The sequence below is a fragment of the Falco rusticolus genome, chromosome 7 (genome assembly GCF_015220075.1).
Source record: "Falco rusticolus isolate bFalRus1 chromosome 7, bFalRus1.pri, whole genome shotgun sequence".
Taxonomy (NCBI): Eukaryota; Metazoa; Chordata; class Aves; order Falconiformes; family Falconidae; genus Falco; species Falco rusticolus.
Window position 1 is genome coordinate 64,864,821 of NC_051193.1, and position 16,960 is coordinate 64,881,780.

Sequence of the window (16,960 nt, forward strand, 5' to 3'; positions counted from 1 at the left end):
GGGAAGGCTGGGGCGGGAAGGCTGGGGCGGGAAGGCTGGGGCGGGAAGGCTGGGGCGGGAAGGCTGGGGCGGGAAGGCTGGGGCGGGAAGGCTGGGGCGGGAAGGCTGGGGGACCCGCCAGCCCTCCTCCCTCAGCCGCCCTACAGCCCCAGCGAAGACCGCCACCTGCCCCTCGCGCCGACCGTTAAACGGCCGCTCCGTGGCCCCGCCCCCCGCCGCTCGCGCCCTCCCTCCCCGCCCGCCGCCCCTCCCCCCCTTATCGCCCGCCCGCAGCCGGCTCCCGGCCTTATCGCCCGCGGACAGCGCCTCTGCGTACGGCGGTGGGCGCCCGCCGCTGATCCGGGGCCTGCGGCACCCCGCACCGCCCGGCCCGGGGCGGAGCAGAGCGGAGCGGTGCCCGGCCCAGCCCCAGCCCGGCCCGGCCCGGCCCGGCGCCGCCCCGCGCGGGGCTTTGTTACCCCGCATGCAGCACCCGCCGGGGCGGCGGCTGTCCCCGCCCGGCCCCCCGCCCCGCGCAGCGCTCGGGAGGCGGCGCGGCAGGGGCGCCCCGGCCGCAGGCCCGCCCCGCGCGGTGCCCGCCGTCACTGCCGCGGGCGGTTGGGCCGCCGGCGCCTCCCCCGCCGCGGCGGCCTGATGCGGCGGCCGGCGCCGCCCCGCCCGGCGTTTTCTCCCCCTTTTCCCCGAAAACCCTCCGCCTCGACGCCGCCGGGGGCGAGGCGGGGGCGGTGACGCCCCGTGCCCGGCGCGCCGGCCATGCGGGACGCGGCCCCCGGCGGCCCGGCGGCGGGCGACGGGCGCTGAGCGCGGGCGGCGGCGATGCCGATGCCGGGGGGCGGCGGGGCCGCGGCCGCCGCCAGGCACCCCCCGGCCGGCGAGGCGGCGGCACCGCGGGACGAGGAGCAGCAGGAGGAAGAGGGCGAGGAGGATCTCCGCGACGGCGGCGTCCCCTTCTTCGTCAACCGCGGCGGGCTGCCGGTGGACGAGCCCACCTGGGAGCGGATGTGGCGGCATGTGGGCAGGATCCACCCCGAGGGGGACCGGGTGGCGCAGAGGATCCGGGGCGCCGCCGACCTGCCCAAGGTGAGACCCGCGGCCGGTGCGGAGCCGAGCCAGGTGCCGGCGGCAGCGCCCGGGCCGGGCCGTCCCCTACGGGGCGCACGGGGGGATGAGGGGACACGGCGACATCCGCTGGGATGCCCCCCCCCCCTTGAAGGCCGGGCTCCCCGGCTCGGGAGTGATCCCTCGGGAAGGGTCCCCCGGGGGTGCTCTGCAGGAAGCAAAGCCACGCTCGGAGTGCGGGGGGCGGCTGCGGGGCGCTCCTGCCTGGGTGAAGAAGAGGGGTCTTCTTCCCAGGCCTTGCTGGAAAAGAGACTTCAGATGGCTGATGTGCAAGCCTCTGGGAGGGGGGTCAGATTGCCCCGAAGGGGAACACTGGATAAATGATGAAAAGACAAGGAGGGTTAAGTTCAGAGGAGTCTGAATGCTTGAGGCGGGAGGGTGAGTGAGGCAGGCAGAGGGGAATCTCTGAACCTGAAGAAATTGGGTTTGGGCACAGTGTCCCACACCGAGAAGCACTCCTGCACGGAGCGGTGTCTGTCGGAACAGAGACTCTTGATGCCAGAGTTTTAAGAGGAGTTGGTGAGCGCTTGCAGAGCTTGTTGCTGGTGTAGGAGCAGATGTTGTATTTCCAGGCATGTTCTTGCCCTCGCTACAGAAAACTCTACCCAAAGAGCAGCCAGAGGAACTGGCGATGGTTTCACTTAACCTTGTGCCATGCTGAAACATTTGCATGCGCGTTCTTGTGATTGTTGCTATCGGTGTTGCACCTCAACCGCAGAAAAATCTCCCCCTTTCATTGGCATCCTGTGAACAAAAGACACTGCAAACATTTGGTGTGTCACCCAGCTGGTGGGTGTTGGGAGTATTCCCATCACACTAACAGCGGAAATTCAAATCCAAAGAGATAAAGTTTTTTTTAGCAAGGACTTACCTCCTTGGGAAGGTAAATTTAGGTATGCAAGAACACACTATTACATAGAGCCCAGCCTATCCATACTGCTTTCCACGAGGAACTCTAGAGAAGCATGTGATGTAACCTCCTTTGTGCTGTGAAGTTATAGGCATCTGTGGCAGCAACCAGAACAAATCTTGAATCCTGACTACAGCCCCCATTCTAACCCCACTAGACTTTTCCTTCCTTCTCAGATTTCTTCCCTCAGACTCCATCCTGAGCTTGGGTGCAGGCTGGAAGTATTTCAGATCAGTCAGAACACCCACTACTTACTGACCAAAAGGGCCGATTTGGCTGGGAGAGCTGAGGGAAATGGAAGAAGGAAGTTCACAAACGAGTCCAGCGCATGAGCAGAGGGCAATGCAGTGTTCAGTCTCTGGCTTTGGTCTTAATGGGAAGTACTTCCACTGTTCTCACTTGATAGTCTTGGTGTCAAAGGCGTACAGTTAGGGGATGCAAGTGGTATGCGCTCTTGCAAAAACAGGTGAAATTGGGCTATCCATTTTTTTTTTGGCATCTGCTAGCACCCCTGGGAACCAGGCCTATAAACTCTACTCTGTTCTGCAATCTGAGATCCCATTCCCAAGCTCACCAGGCATACAGCTGAGAGGATGCTGGGATCCAGGAAGTAGCAAGGATGGATGGGCTCTGTTTTCCTAGCTCCTTTTGCCCTCTAGGGATGTGTTTTATCTTTGAGGGCTGCTTGTATCCCCACCTGTCTCTGTGCCATCAAGTTTCTTTGAGTGGCTGATGCAACAGATGAGGATTAGGGCAAATGAGTGTACTCTGCAGGGCTAGCTCCTTTGAAAAGCCAAGTACTCTCCATGTGCTGGAGGGCGAATAAGCCTTTTTAGGTGTTGGGAATTGGACAGTGGTTTGCCTGCTCTGAAATTGTTGGCTTTGAATTGTAGCCAGCATTGGGTGTCCATAAAATAGAGTTGTCAATAAAATAAACTTAATACTGTAAAATGATGACTGCAGGAGGCTGTGATCAGGCTTTATATGTCCACAGGTCAGCTGCAGGGGCTGTGTCTTTCACTGGGGCGTGAGAGCTCAGAGATCTCTGCTGGCCTCCATTTCCTTCAGGGAGATTTGGAGTGAGTGGGTATTGAGTGAGCCATGCCACACTGGCAGGACTGAAGTTTATCGGCCATGCATGCTGGGCTTGAGAGCGCCAGCCTCCTGCAGGTCATTTCCTTTGTAGCGACAGGGTGGAGTACTGCTTTGCTTGGAGCTGCTGGGACCATTAAATGGGCACACGCTAGAAATACAAAGCGATGCATGCTTGCCTCATTAAGAAATGATGGCTTTCAGATGCGGTGGTTATGAGGGCAAAGACGGGAAGAGTTGCATCTAATGGGTTCACAGAGAGAGAGGGGAAAAAATCCAGTTTCTTCAGTTAGGCTAACAGCTGGGATTGATACTGCTCCCAAGTCGCTTGCAAAGTTATTAGGGAGGCACTTGGATATGTATAAGCACCGTAAAAGAAACTGTTGCTGAACTAGGCTGGCCAAAAAAGCACCTCTGTGGTATGGCTGAGAGTGGAGCTTTGTCCCTGCCTCACTGCCATCTGCCTTGTCTCATGTGCGGCGTGGCCCTCCCAGTACACAAAAATCTGTTGTTGTTGGGATCTCCCTTCTAAAAGCAGAGTCCTAGTCCCATGCCAGCCTGCTGGGGTGCATGGATCTAGGAGTGGGGTGATGCCACCCCTCCACACAAGTGATGAAGGACCAAGGATGTGTTCAGTCAGTCTGCTAAGCCTGGCAGAGATACATACTCTGGGAAATCTGGGCTCTCTTCCTAGCTCTCTCTCCAGCTTTCAGAATAACTAAAAGGAAAGCCAAATAGATCTGATTTCCTGTCTTTTCTTTTATAAATAAATTCTTCTGTGCTTTCTGGAGGACTGTGAAGACTGCCTGATATTTATAACCCTTCTGAGATGTGCAGTGGATGATGCTGGGCCAGAACAAAGCATTAGGATGTCCCATCCTGTCAGTGTGGGATTGAGGGATGGAGACCTTATTCCTCTCCTCCTGCTTCTGCTGCCCCATTAAAATGCTACAGACCTGAAGCAAAAGAAACTGCAGGCCAGTCTGGGCTGCAGGCCCAGATCTGAGAGAGAAAGAGCGAGCATGCTGTACTTTCATCAGTTTAATTACTTGAGGTGCAGGAGGCTTTTCTGCATTAACTAGTCCCCTGCTGAACTGGTTGCCATTACGCTGCCTGTTGCACAGTCCTTTGAGGAAAAGGGATCTGGGGGTCTGTACTAGTAAAGGGAAGAGTAACTACCCAGAATCATTAGTCTGTGCTGTCAACATGCACTTAACGTGTCTGTCTCCACTCAAAAAGCATGAAAGTCTCCATGCTGAAGAAATGAAACTAAGTTAAATAGTCAGCCTGTCCTGGTTGGTACCTCTTTCATTGTTTCTGCCTGGAAATGATTTCCTGTGAGTCAGTGTGTCAGCTCACAGCATCCAAACTGACTCAGCTCGTGTAGTTCCAGAGGTGGCTCCATCCCTGTGCTGCTCTCTGGAGCCTTCCCTGCTCCTGCTGTGGCTGAACAAACCCAGTTTCACATCTGCTCCTGCTGTTCCTGTGCTGTCTCCTGCAAGTGAGCCGGCTGGTGCCTCTGCTTGCTCCACACAGGGTACAGAAATGAGGCACTGGCTCCAAAAGATGCTAGAAAAATGGGTACGAGTGTCCAAATGATGCTACTTAAGTTTAAAAAAAAAAAAAAAAAAAAAAGATCAAAACATGGGAGAGAAAATAGATAAGAGACTGGGTTTGGCTCAGTGTTTACTTGCTGATGGTGTTTGGAGCTAGACTGAAAAACAGTTACAGATTAGTTTCCAGAGGCAGCAACCGCCCATCTCTTAACCTTAAGCAGTCTCTGCCCCTCTGCCGTGCAGGCATAAGCAAAGTGCGGCCATGTGGCAAACCAGGACAGGGAACTGGTCTGACTGAAAACTACCCATGCTTGCTGGCTTGGCTTTCAGCTGGTTTAGGTGCCTGGCCCAGCTCACCAGTTGCTTATGCCAGCCCAGAGCAGCAGCTGGAGGTATGGAAATGAGCGGCCGCAGAAATACACAAGGAGGGTGAGGAGTGGCTAAGCAGCACTGCTGGCTACAAAACTATGGCCTGCAGAGGCAGTTGTGCACAGCAGAGGGGAAGGCCCAAGGGAAGATCTAGTTCTGACTCACTCTTTCTTAGCTGGGGATAGCCCAGCTCTGGGGCAAGTCTGAGGAGGAACTGAAATGCTAAAAACCTAAGTGCTGTGAAAAGCTGCAGCCTGGTATCAGAGGGCTGTCTGCAAGGCACGAGCTATCCTTCAGAGGGAAAATGCTGGGCTGTTTCTCCAAGCCTGTCAGTCACACCAAACTTGTGTCTTCTCCATTTTATTTGTCCTGTGGACACATTTTCTCAGCTGTTAACAAGGCTGCAGTTATCCCCTGTGGGGCAAATGGTGAGGAAAATCTGACCGGACTCAGGCATCAGAATGGGACAGCAGTCCAAGTGGTGAACTTTCAGAAATCATTCTCTGACCACGTAATTCAAAACAACAGAAACTTCAGGGCAGAAGTCGTGATGCTGTCAAGCCTGTGTCCTAGTCAGTGCCAACTCACCTGAGATGCCAGGAGGCACTGAAGGACCTTTATACCCTTGCTTACAGGACCGTTCCATGCTCTGGTTGCTTTGGGGAAACTCGTTTTCCATTTTTGCCTCTCTCTCCTTCTCTAGGAGAGTGTGGCTACCAGGGTTGAGGGAGGTGATCCTGCCCCTCTGCTCTGCCCTGGGGAGGTGCATCTGGAGTGCTGTGTCCAGTGCTGGGCTCCCCAGTTCGAGAGACACAGGGAACTGCTGGGAGGGGGTCCAGTGGAGGGCTACAAAGATGATGAGGGGACTGAAATAGCTCCCTTTTGAGGAAAGACTGAGAGAGCTGGGTCTGTTTACCCTGGAGAAGATGACCGAGAGGGAATCTTATCAATGAATACAAGTATCTTTAAGGGTGAGCGCCAAGAGGATGGGGCCAGGCTCTTTTCAGCAGTGCCCAGCGACAAGGGGCAACGGGCACAAAGTGCAGCACAGGAGGTTCCGTCTGAATATAGGGAAAAACTTCTTTGCTTTTGAGGGTGACAGGGCACTGGGACAGGCTGCCCGGAGAGCTTGTGGAGTCTCCTTCTCTGGAAACACTCAAAACCCACCCAGCCTGCCTGGACATGATGCTGTGCAACCTACTCTAGGTGAACCTGCTTTACCAGGGGGTTGGACTAGATGATCTCCAGAGGTCCCTTCCAACCCTGACCATTCTGTGATTCTTCCAGTTTGCATATTCAAATGAGTCCAACCAAGCTCCTTCAGGTGATAGCCTTCTTGTCTAGCATCTTGCCTTGTCAGTTAATTTTATCTAATTGTTCCAATGTAATGTTGCCTAAATGCAGGAGCCTTTCTCACAGTTTCTCTTGCAGCTCTGTGGTGGTGCTTCATACTGAATTCCTTCCCAGTTATCAGTGTGGGAGCAGAGGAATGTTCCTGGTGTAGTCACTTCAGACAGCAAAAAGGGGCTGGTTTCAGAGAAACACACTCCCTGTAGCTATGTGCCACTGAGTTCAGCAAGAAGTTGGAGAGGTTTGGAAGCAATGATGTATGTTCTGCTCCCCATTTCAGATTGCCATACCAAGTGTGCCTGCGTTCCAGCCGTCCACCCCCATCCCTGAGCGCCTGGAAGCTGTACAGCGCTACATCAGGGAGCTTCAGTATCCTTTACTGTTACCTTAGTCACTGGTGTGGTAACCCAGAAAGAGGGAGTGAGGGGACTTTCTTTCCCTGCAAACAGAAAAGCTCGGTCATAGCTGGAGAGGAACTGAAATTTGCTCCCTGGAAACAGGAAGCTGGACTTGGGATGATGGTTTGTTTTCTTGCTCCGTTTCGTTTCTTTTCTGCCCAAGTTACCTTCTGATCCTGTTCACTCCGTGTAACAAATAGGCATGTTGTCAAGGGCCCTTCCCCACTACCCACCCTTCTAGGTCAGTGGCTTTACAGTGCCATTTCGTTAAAAACACGCGTATCTGAGACCCTGACAGCCAGGCCTCAGATGGACTACAAACTGTGTCACCTCACTGTTGAGGCACAGGTGAGCTATGGTTTTGAGAAAACTGCCTCTCAGGTCATCCCATTCGAATACTCTTCTCTGTAGCTGTCTGAAGGACGGTCAGCTGCCCTGCTTTTGAACATCTGTAGTATCCTGGCCCTTTACATGCAGAGCTGTCCCTGTGACTCTGTCCTGGGAATGAGATCTCTCCATCCCTGTTGTGCTGGACAGCAGGTATGTGCCATGCAAGCACAGTCTAATCTCACTGGTGAGATATACAGCCAGCTCTGGCTTCAGCCTTAAAACAAGGTAAGGAAGCAGACCTTTTGGCATCTCTCACCATTCAAGGTGCTCTAGACTGGGTCCCAGTCAGTCTTAGAATAAGATACCGTGAACATTTCAATGCTCCGTGCATTCTGTAGAGACAGGAGCAGGCAGAGATCTAGCAAACTTTGTTCTGCCCTTGTAACTGCAAAGCTGAGCACAGCATGTACTGTCAGCACGGACCTTTGGGAAATCGAGTGGAAACCTGTGTGTGGGGAAGAGAAAGAGAAGAATTGACAGGAAGGAAATACAGTGGAAGTAAAAAGTAACTATAAATGGGAGAAATGCAGGAGGGAGGTGGGGACTTTCTTGCATTGCTGTTATATTTGTGGGATCATGACTTTGCTGTAAGAATAAGTAACATGAAAGTTCTTCAGACAGGTTTATCTTCATACTCTGCTTTCCAAGCTGTCCAGCCCTTAACTTCTTGCCTCCAGGTACAATCACACTGGGACACAATTCTTTGAGATTAAGAAGAGCAGACCTCTGACTGGGTAAGTGCTGGCAGCCCCTACTGCATTTAATCTTTGCTTTAAGATGTTGGGGCCTTGCTTATACTCACTGCTTTTTCTTCCATCCCCTGACCAAGGTCTAGGTGGCACCTGGGGCTTTCAGTAACTGCAGCTCCGTCCTACTTTAGGTGACTTCATATTGTCTGTTGCCTGGGGCATGGCTGGGCAGAGCTGCGTCTGGCCTTTCTCAAGGACAAAAGCAGGTTTTGTTGTCGTGAATTGGTAAATCCAGTAAAATAATGTAAATGCTTTTCAAAGATGTGCAGATTCTGCCTGCTTCTAATTGGAATGTAACTGTATGAACTTCTGATGGATTCTGAAATCAGGTCCTGCCCTGAACAAGCTTCATAAAAGCCAGGTATCTTTACAGGTCTAACTTCATAGCTCCTGTGAGTGCCTTTGCAGAATCTAGGCTCACTAAGCTTTTGGTGCCTCGTACTTTGAAGAACAAGGGGGATTCTCCTGACTGCAAATTTTGGGAGGCGCTGTGCCCCGTAAGTTCCTGGCAACAAGCACCTGATGTTCATTGCCTCTCTTGGCCAGCATACTGGGAGTCTTCCAAGACTGGCTTCTTACTATTGATCTAGTCCATAGACTTATGTGACCCCAAATGTCTTGTGCTGTAATCAGTGCAATGTCTCCTCCACAGTATTTGTTGAATAGAGAGTAGGATTGATGCCAGAGAAGAGGGCTTCACTGTCCTTGAACCTTATGAGGCAAACATTGCTGGCTTTTGGTCCTTTGAAGCTTCTGCTTGTGGTCACATTGGTGTCCATCCAGAACTCAATGAGCCAAGTGCTGTGGTCTCCCCGAGAACAGAGGTTGCCCTAGTAGGCAGCTTTGCTGTAACTCACTGAAGGGAGTTCCTTGTAAGCAGCGACAGCATGTGGTAGAGACCTGGTTTGGATTTAATATCTTCGTAAAGAAGGTATTTTCTTCTGTTCCCTGTCCTCAGTGGGCCACCTTCTCTCCTGGAAACTACTTACATACACAGTGCAAAAGGGCTGAACTGGCCATACTTGCATAGCATAAAGCCTCTTAAGTCTCATCGTCTTTCCCTTGTCCCACTCTGCAGGCTGATGGATCTGGCCAAAGAAATGACCAAAGAGGCCCTGCCAATTAAATGCCTGGAAGCTGTGATCCTGGGAATGTATCCTTTCCTCTTGGAATTGTGCATGTCTACCCATCCTTGTGTTTTCTCCTTTGCTCTCTTAGAATGCTTTTAGGCTGCTAATATTGTCACCAAGCCACACCCCTCTGGTTTCCCTCCCCAGATCTCCCAAAAAATCCCACGAATAAAATCCAAATCCAAGCAATTCTCTGAAATGTCAGAACTTGTTCTTCAGAGTTGCTCCTCCTTCCCCAAGGAGGGTGGTGCTGCTCTGGACAGCTCCACATATGAGTAAAAGATAAAGGATCGATCTAAGGAACATCTAAAGAAGGGCAAAAACATTATCTAGTTAGTCCAGGAAGACCTTTGTGGACACTTACTTTGTTCCCTTACTGCAATGTTGCCTGTATGTGTTCTACATTAAAATAAGTTAGGGATCCTCCCTGACTTCTAATTATGGTGTATGTCACTTTACTATTATGTCTAACACTGCCTGCCAGCTTAGGCAATACCTTTATTGTGTGTGATCTTTTAAGTACACATCTTTCCTAGCTATCTTCCAGGTTTAGTCTATGTCGCTCAGGCTCTAGGTTCTTGATGCATACTGGCAAAGCTACCTGGAGGAGCAGAGATGGCAAGTGAATGGTTCGAAAGGGTAGTCTGAGGAGTATTTTGTCCTGAAGGTTCCTCAGTTTGTGTGTGGAACAGTAGCTAGTAAAAGAGATTAAAACAAACTGAGGAATAATGCTGCAGCGTTAGCAGTTTGGGGACTGTGGAATGCAGCATGTTTCAGGTATTAGCATTGCAACGTCTGCATCACAAAACTGCCTTGAAATTAACTTCCCTTTGAGTGACTTGATGAAGAGGCCAAGTCTGGTTTCCCCATGACCCAGCTGAAAGTAGGGCAGCTTGCAATTAGCTGGACTCTTGATCTGGAGAACAAATTCTGCCGATGTGATGCCTGAATCGGTGGCGAGTCTGCTGAGCAGGCTAGGAGGGTTTGGAGCAGGAAGGATCTTGTCAAGAAAGTGGTATCACTGGTTGTTTCCTGAACAGTGGCTGCTGTCAGTTACCTCACCAACAACATGACCACGCTGGACCGTTTCCCCATCAGCTTCAAAACCCACTTCTCAGGGAACTACTTCCGACACATTGTGCTGGGGGTGAACTTTGGAGGCCGCTATGGGGCACTGGGCATCAGCCGACGTGAGGAGCTCATGTACAAAGCACCCGTCTTCCGCACACTGAGTGAACTCATCTTTGACTTTGAGGAGGCATATCGCCGCTGCTGGCACACTCTCAAAAAGGTGAAGCTGGGCCACTGTGTGTCCCATGACCCACACAGTGTGGAGCAGATCGAGTGGAAGCACTCCATCCTGGATCTAGACAAGCTAACCCGGGAAGACTTCCGCAAAGAGCTTGAGAGACATGCCCGTGATATGCGGCTGAAGGTAAGCAGCAGGGATGGAGAAGTAGTTCACTGCTGCACCCAGTCTTGCCTGGCTGATGGTATGCTGGGGTAATGAAGTGGCAGGAGGCTCTCCTAGATGGTGGTAGAGTAGAAGGTGAATTGGAGGCTGGGGGCTCTTTTCCTTTGTGTACAGGCCGGTCCCCTAATGGATGCTTGTGCAGTACTGCAGTTGCGATTAGCTTGGACTGTATACAGTCCTTGGAGCCATTGTGGCTGTCTCTGTAGCTTGTTTTTTCTGGCTTTTGCGTTTTTGATGCACTTGCCTTACCTTTTTGTCTTGTATTCCCATATAATTAATTGTTGTTAGGCTTTCTGTTTTCAGGTTACTACTCATATTGGTTTTCTGCTCATTGCTCTTAATTTTTCTGGCAGATTGGCAAAGGAACTGGGCCACCATCTCCCACCAAGGACAGAAAGAAAGATGTCTCCTCCCCACAGAGAGGTCAGGCCAGCCCCCATCGGCGCAACAGCCGCGGAGACCGACGGTGAGTGGGGCTGAGGGCAGGAGACCTATCTAAAGCATCTCTGTTTTACTCACAGACTCCACCCTGTTGTCTGGTTTCAGCTCCTTCTGATGTCTTTACTGGGGTTCTTTATAACAGGGGATACTTTTCTGACATGCAGTAGCACTCTTCCCTAGTCTGTGCCTTTATGAATTTATCATTGCTTGGGGAGTGGGGGGCGGCTGTTTGGTTTTTTTGTTTTGGCAGGGAGGAGGAAGGCAGCTCAAATAGACAGTGCCCTTGCTAGGTGATATTTAACCTTATGCAGGGGTTTGAGCTCTGATGTCTCACAGACATTGTGTCCCAAAGAGATTCCAAAAATTACACTGCTGTCAGTGAGATTGTTTTCCTGAAACTGATCTGGGGCACCAGAGTGGACTTTCTACTCTTCCTAACCTGCATTCTCTTCTGTGGAGATTGTTAGGAGAGTCACTGGAGGTTGCAGAATAATCCTGCTCTCAATAGTGTAGGATAAGTCTGAAGCTTTCCTGTACCTTTTCCTGTGCTGTCAGCACCTCCTGACTGAAATAACAGTTTTTATATAGTTCTTTACCATCTTTGCTCACAGGCCATCTGGTGAGAAGAAGCCTGCCGATTCCAAAGCCATGCCAGACCTCAATGGGTACCAGATCCGGGTGTGAAGAGAGCTGTGCCTTGGGTGCCTGGCTCCGCAGACTTCTTGCTGGCCACAACTGGGACCTGGATCCACCTGCAGTGATTCTGACAAAGGGGACAGGGGAGCTGGAATGGAACAGTGCTGATCTTCCCAGGTACTTCCTAGTGGGCCAGTCCCAGAGCTGGATCCCATGGGTCCCAGAGGATTCACCTGCCTGTTTCTGGGAGAGGTGTCTATCTTAATTCACTGAAACAAGTATTTAAAAAAAAAATATCTGTATATTAGTGGGAGTTTGCTGCAGGAAGATATGAAGTGAGTGGGGTCAGCAGACTTGCTATTGATTTTTTTGTGTTGACAGCAAGTAGGTGAAGCATCTTGTCAACAGTATTTCTTCCCTGTCTGCACAGAAGTCTTCAATCCATGCAAGGCCTGCAGGGCTGAGGAAGAAGTGATGCTGGAATGGGATGGCCCCTGCATCTTGTGCAAAAACTCCTGGGTCTGTCATTATGAACACTTTTGTTTATCACTGCTTTTATGAGAGACAGGGCTGAATTTGCTCAGCCTGATTTATTGATCGTACAAGGGCCTCTCATCTGGAGAAACCACATCTTCTGTGTTTAGTCCTGCCTATTTCAAAGCATTTCATTGTCTCTGAGGAGGTAAACAGTGGGATGATGATTCTCTTTACCCACTGTGATGCTGGTGAACTGCTGTAAGTCCTTTTGTGGCTGAGTGGGCCAGGATATGCCTATGCCATTGCCATATGAAAACATGCACAGAGGCCTCAATTGTCCCAGCAGTGGAGGCAGGGGCAGGCAGGGGCTAGTGGGAAGCCTGAACTCTGTGTAATCTCTTCATCAGCCTTCTCTCTATTAACTTCTAGTGACTGCTACTGTGAAAGCTTGTGGAGGGCACTTCAGTCACTGAGGTATGAGTTTTAAGAGTGAACAGTTAAAGAAGGATTTAACGATGTGAATGGGTTTTACAAGCATTTTTCTTTTCCTTTGTCCCTTCCTCACTGTAGCGTTAGTGCTAGAGTTACAGACACCTGCTGGTGGGAAGTCCTGCTCGAGGAGGTTGCAGCTGCTTTCCTGACAGCTCAGCCTGGAGCCTCCTGAAAGTAGTTCCTCACCCCAGTCCCACAGCTGTGCTTGTCTTCTAGCTCTTTGGATAGCTACAGGATTTAACAGCACCACTGAGGCTAGCCATCGCCACAGGGCTGGGCCGGGCCTTTTTGCCCGCTTACAGCCTTTACTCTTCCTACGCTTCTTTTCAGGGGAGTGTTGTACTACTGATTAAACAGCGTAATGCTTGTCAGAAATCTGGAGTATTGTCAGACATCTCTTTGAGGCCTAGGGCCTAGAAACAGTGGGGTTGCCAGAAGTCAGAACAGCATGGCCTTGAGGTGATCACCGGGATGCAAACACTGAGCTTAGGAGTGGCAGTATCTTGAGAGAAACTGAGTCTTGTTTTATCACGGCACTGACAAGCAGCTAGACTTTAATTTTGTTAGAACTGGGCTTATTCTTTCCTGCCAACCTTTTAGAAACATGATGGAGCTTAGCTCTAGCAGGTGTTTTGTTGCAGTATTGCTGTGCCACACCCTCGTATAAGCAGCGCTATTCTGGTGGCAGAGAATGGGTTCTTATCCCCAAACAAATCAGCTCTTCTGTAGGGTTAAAGCAGCGTTAATCCTAGAAGCACCACCCACAAGCGATTTAACTGAGGCCTTACAGGTTCCTAATTGTACATCCTTAACTGTGATGTAACTTGCAAGGCACTATATCCACACCACTGCAGCCTGTCTTTCCAAGCTCTCTGTAGTCTGTATTTTTCTGCTGTGCTGTACAACCAGGAGGACTCCAGCTATATGCAACAATTTGAAATTAGACACAGTAGCAAGCCAAGCACCCCTTTCAATGTGTTTTCTGGTCAATTTTGTGTGACTGTAAATTAACGTATTTAGTGTCTAAATATGTTAAATAGGCTAACAATGATGTTAGCTGTAAAGGTACCACAGTTACCTGTAAATAATATGGGTCACTTGGAAGCCACGAACTGCCTTTGTATAACGTTTGCTATGCAGCGGGCTGAACGTTCAGGTGCCACTGTGAATCATATGATAAACACAAGCAGCAGTCAGCAAGGGAAACTGAGTGCCAGGTTTTATCAAAGTGGATGAAATCTGGGGGGAAAAAAATTATAAAAGCTACTTAGATAAAACTAGGATGCATCTGCACTGTGACTTTGGGTGGTTAATTAGTTAATTCAGAGTAACTGGAAAGCTCTTGAGTATAATTAGTGGCTTCATACAGAGCACATTCAATAGCTGGACAGACTTGAGCCTTTTTAGATGGAAAGGAGGGGAAGTGTGTTGGGGGGAGGAAGACTTCAAAACAGATGGGACAAGTGAGGGGTCACCTGCAAACTAATGATGCTTTCTTGAGAGCAGGGCAAAAAGGATGCTCAGCAGTGTTAGATCACCAGGGCAGAATGGCTTAAAACAAAATGCTTTGTTTGACCTGGTAATTAAGCGTTTTCCTGCAGGATGTAACCGAGGCCAATAGCTCAGAAAACCAAAGGAAGCGGATGTTTTGGGAATGAATGACAGGTAGAGTTCGAGGTCTCTTAATTCTCAGCTGTAGCCAGACAAGAATATCCTCTTTCAAGATTTAGTTGCACAATTATGTACATTAGGAGGCATTTAATTCTTCTTATGTATCTAATGTTAGTCACTCCTCAAGATGGACACAGGAGCAGACATGAGCCTTCTACTAAGGTTACTATTTCAAGCTGCCTACTATGTTTCTCCATGTGGTAGAATTCCCACCCTTTATGCTGTTTCTGCATCTCCATGGTGCAGGTGGTGCAACAAACTGGAAAATAACCAAACATTCTCCCCTTCTTGCTTTTGCTCCCCCCATCTTTGTAACAAGATGAATCACTTCAATACAAAGCTTAGCTTCCTTGCTAACAAGACCACATCCCCCTGTGACAGAGGATTCCCGCAATCCAGTTTTATGCCATAGGAAACCTGAAGGTACAATGAAAGATGAACTTTTGCACTTCTGCTTCTTTCCTCCCTCATCCACCTGTTCTGGCTTCTGGTCTGTCTGCCTTTAACCATAAGGAAAAAGTTTGGAGGTGAGTCTTTTTTTACTTGTGCAGTCATTAAAGCTAAAGAGAAGGAATTAAAAGAAGGAACTAGACTGTAACTCATACTTCTTAGTGCCTGCAGAACAAAAAAGATCTTAAGGAGTCCTATTAATCGCTTAATGTTAAATATTAATATGATTGCTCATGTAGCTCTGGAGTGTAAATTCCACTGTTCAGTAGGTCTCATCTGATGTCTGTTCTGCAGTACAAGTCCTTCTGAACTCAGTGAAAGTGAACTGTGTCCACACACAGTGCATATCGAATATCCAGTGGAATGGATAGACACTGCCTATGTTGTATGTCAATTCTAGGTGAGCTTTGAAAGACTTGAACAAACGTTGGCCTACTACTAGCAAAACTATTTTAAATGCAATGCAAACCGTGAAATAAGAGGTCTTCTTTATACTTTTGTGTAGCCAAGTCCCTTGATACCTGGCCAACTGCAATTTTTTTAATGGATGAATGGATTAGTAAGCAAAACTTTCTGCTAGTGTCACTCTTGATATAAACTTCATATACTAAAGAGCGGGGCTGGGTGTCCATCAGTCTGTGACACACTAGCCTTTTTTTAACTCTGATGTGATAAGCAAAATGAGTCTCTAGGAACTTACGGTATGTTTAAGCAAGTGTTTTAGCTGGGAGTGGAGTGCTTTTTTTCAGTTGACTATTTTACCTGTGTGCCACTGTATGGGTCAGTAGTATGCTTAGATCTACCCAAACAAATTACTCCAGAACTGTGGTTGAAACTTAGTTTCTGTTCACGCAGTAGCTGTATTGCTGTTATCAGATCTGCTTAACATGAAGAATATTTTTTTTAAAAAAAACTATTTCAGGTGAAAGCCTTAATCAGGTGCCTGCCCCTTAAGGTAGGCTCACATGGTGGTGTATAGACTGAAACATGACTGTCCTTAAAACTGCAGAGTTTAAGAAACCATAATGAACAGAAAAATGCTCCTGTTGCCAAAGGGCAAGAGTCCGGATTAGATGGGTTTGATCTTGCTTCAGTGGCTCTGGCTGGTCACTTCAGGTGGTTGCTTTAGCCACTTGCTCCTGCTAAGTGAAGCATTTCAAGTGGTCCTGATGATCAGGCACTTCATCTAGGCAGGAGGTGCCCTGTGTCCCATGCGTACTGTGTGTGCAAGTCTGGCTGAAATAACCCCCCATATTCCAGTGGTCTTGCACTCTTGTCCTGTCAACATTAAGACCTGCATTATGGATTTATAACTTAATCTAAGAAAGCAAGTGCTATTCTGGCTTGGTGTTTGCTCTGCCAGAGCAAGGTGGAGATCATCCCTCTACAGCCAAGCTGAACTCCTTAGGGAATATTTTTGTTTGTTTCCTGAGCAGGTGTTTACTTGTATCACAACCACTTCAGTGGTGCCCTGGCCCCATCTGCTCAAAAGCAACTCAACTTAGACCCAGAAGGCTACTGAATCCCCCATAATCTCTGCAGAGCAGAGTTTCCCTCCAGGTCAGGGTTGAGATGGTGCTAGTGGGACCAGAGTGGTCCCCTTCCATGCACATCAGTATTCTACTCTAGCACTGATAGGGTGCTCCAAAGCCATTTACATCTTTATCACCCGTACAGCTCAGAACTAAGAAATGGAAGGTTTCTTTCTTTAAGAACAATATCATGTCTGTCTTTTTGTAATTAATCAGTGTGGTTCTGTGTTCTTATGTAGCCAACACAGAACTTGTATTTAGATTTAGTTCTTACTGCACTTCCCATAGCTTTCATTGTGATACTTCTTCCTGCTTCCTTTGACACTTAGACAATAAAATTCCCTCTGTACTGCTCTCAGCTTGTGCAGAGAAAACAAGGTGTCTGTACTGTCTTTCTTTCCAATTTAAACTTTCACGTTGTCAGTTAGCTGAGAAGTCAAAGGCACAGCCCTGAGTGATGGTATCAGACAGATTACGTACAGGTGCCCTGTACCTGCCACACTATGGACATGGAAGAACCCTCATTCTCTTTCAATCATCTGAACAGGTGAGTATGTCTGCACACACAGAGGCAGCTGCCAGAGAGTAAGAAGTATGTACACGGCTGTGTAGCAAAGGCTAAAACTCATATTTTCCTCTTGAACTGCCATCAGTCAGGCTGGATGGAAAAAAAAAAATCAGCAGATGCAGCAACAGAAATTTCAGTCTTAATACTGTAAGGGTT

At 49.4% G+C, this 16,960-nt stretch overlaps 2 protein-coding genes across 4 annotated transcripts in view; one reads left to right on the forward strand and one right to left on the reverse strand.

Annotated features, from left to right (window-relative positions):
- Nucleotides 1-509: 509 nt before the first annotated feature.
- Nucleotides 510-16,613, forward strand: VASH1 (vasohibin 1). 3 transcript variants are annotated; one of them, XR_005105437.1, is made up of 8 exons: nucleotides 510-1,080; nucleotides 6,677-6,765; nucleotides 7,862-7,918; nucleotides 9,012-9,086; nucleotides 10,117-10,498; nucleotides 10,891-11,003; nucleotides 11,590-11,791; nucleotides 11,996-16,613. XR_005105437.1 is itself a non-coding variant. In XM_037395476.1 (7 exons), the coding sequence occupies exons 1-7, from the start codon at nucleotides 817-819 to the stop codon at nucleotides 11,660-11,662; spliced, it is 1,053 nt and encodes a 350-aa protein (XP_037251373.1). In that variant the 5' UTR covers nucleotides 510-816; the 3' UTR covers nucleotides 11,663-16,613. The 3 variants fall into 3 exon arrangements, 1 of the variants encoding a protein (XP_037251373.1); XR_005105438.1 differs by having other exon boundaries at nucleotides 12,045-16,613; XM_037395476.1 differs by having other exon boundaries at nucleotides 11,590-16,613.
- Nucleotides 1,214-16,960, reverse strand: part of ANGEL1 (angel homolog 1) — a 31,597-nt gene continuing 15,850 nt past the window's right edge. Inside the window, exon 11 of the mRNA XM_037395473.1 lies at nucleotides 1,214-1,863. Coding sequence (XP_037251370.1) covers nucleotides 1,853-1,863 — 11 coding nt within the window. The 3' untranslated portion in view covers nucleotides 1,214-1,852. The remainder of the gene's footprint in view (nucleotides 1,864-16,960) is intronic.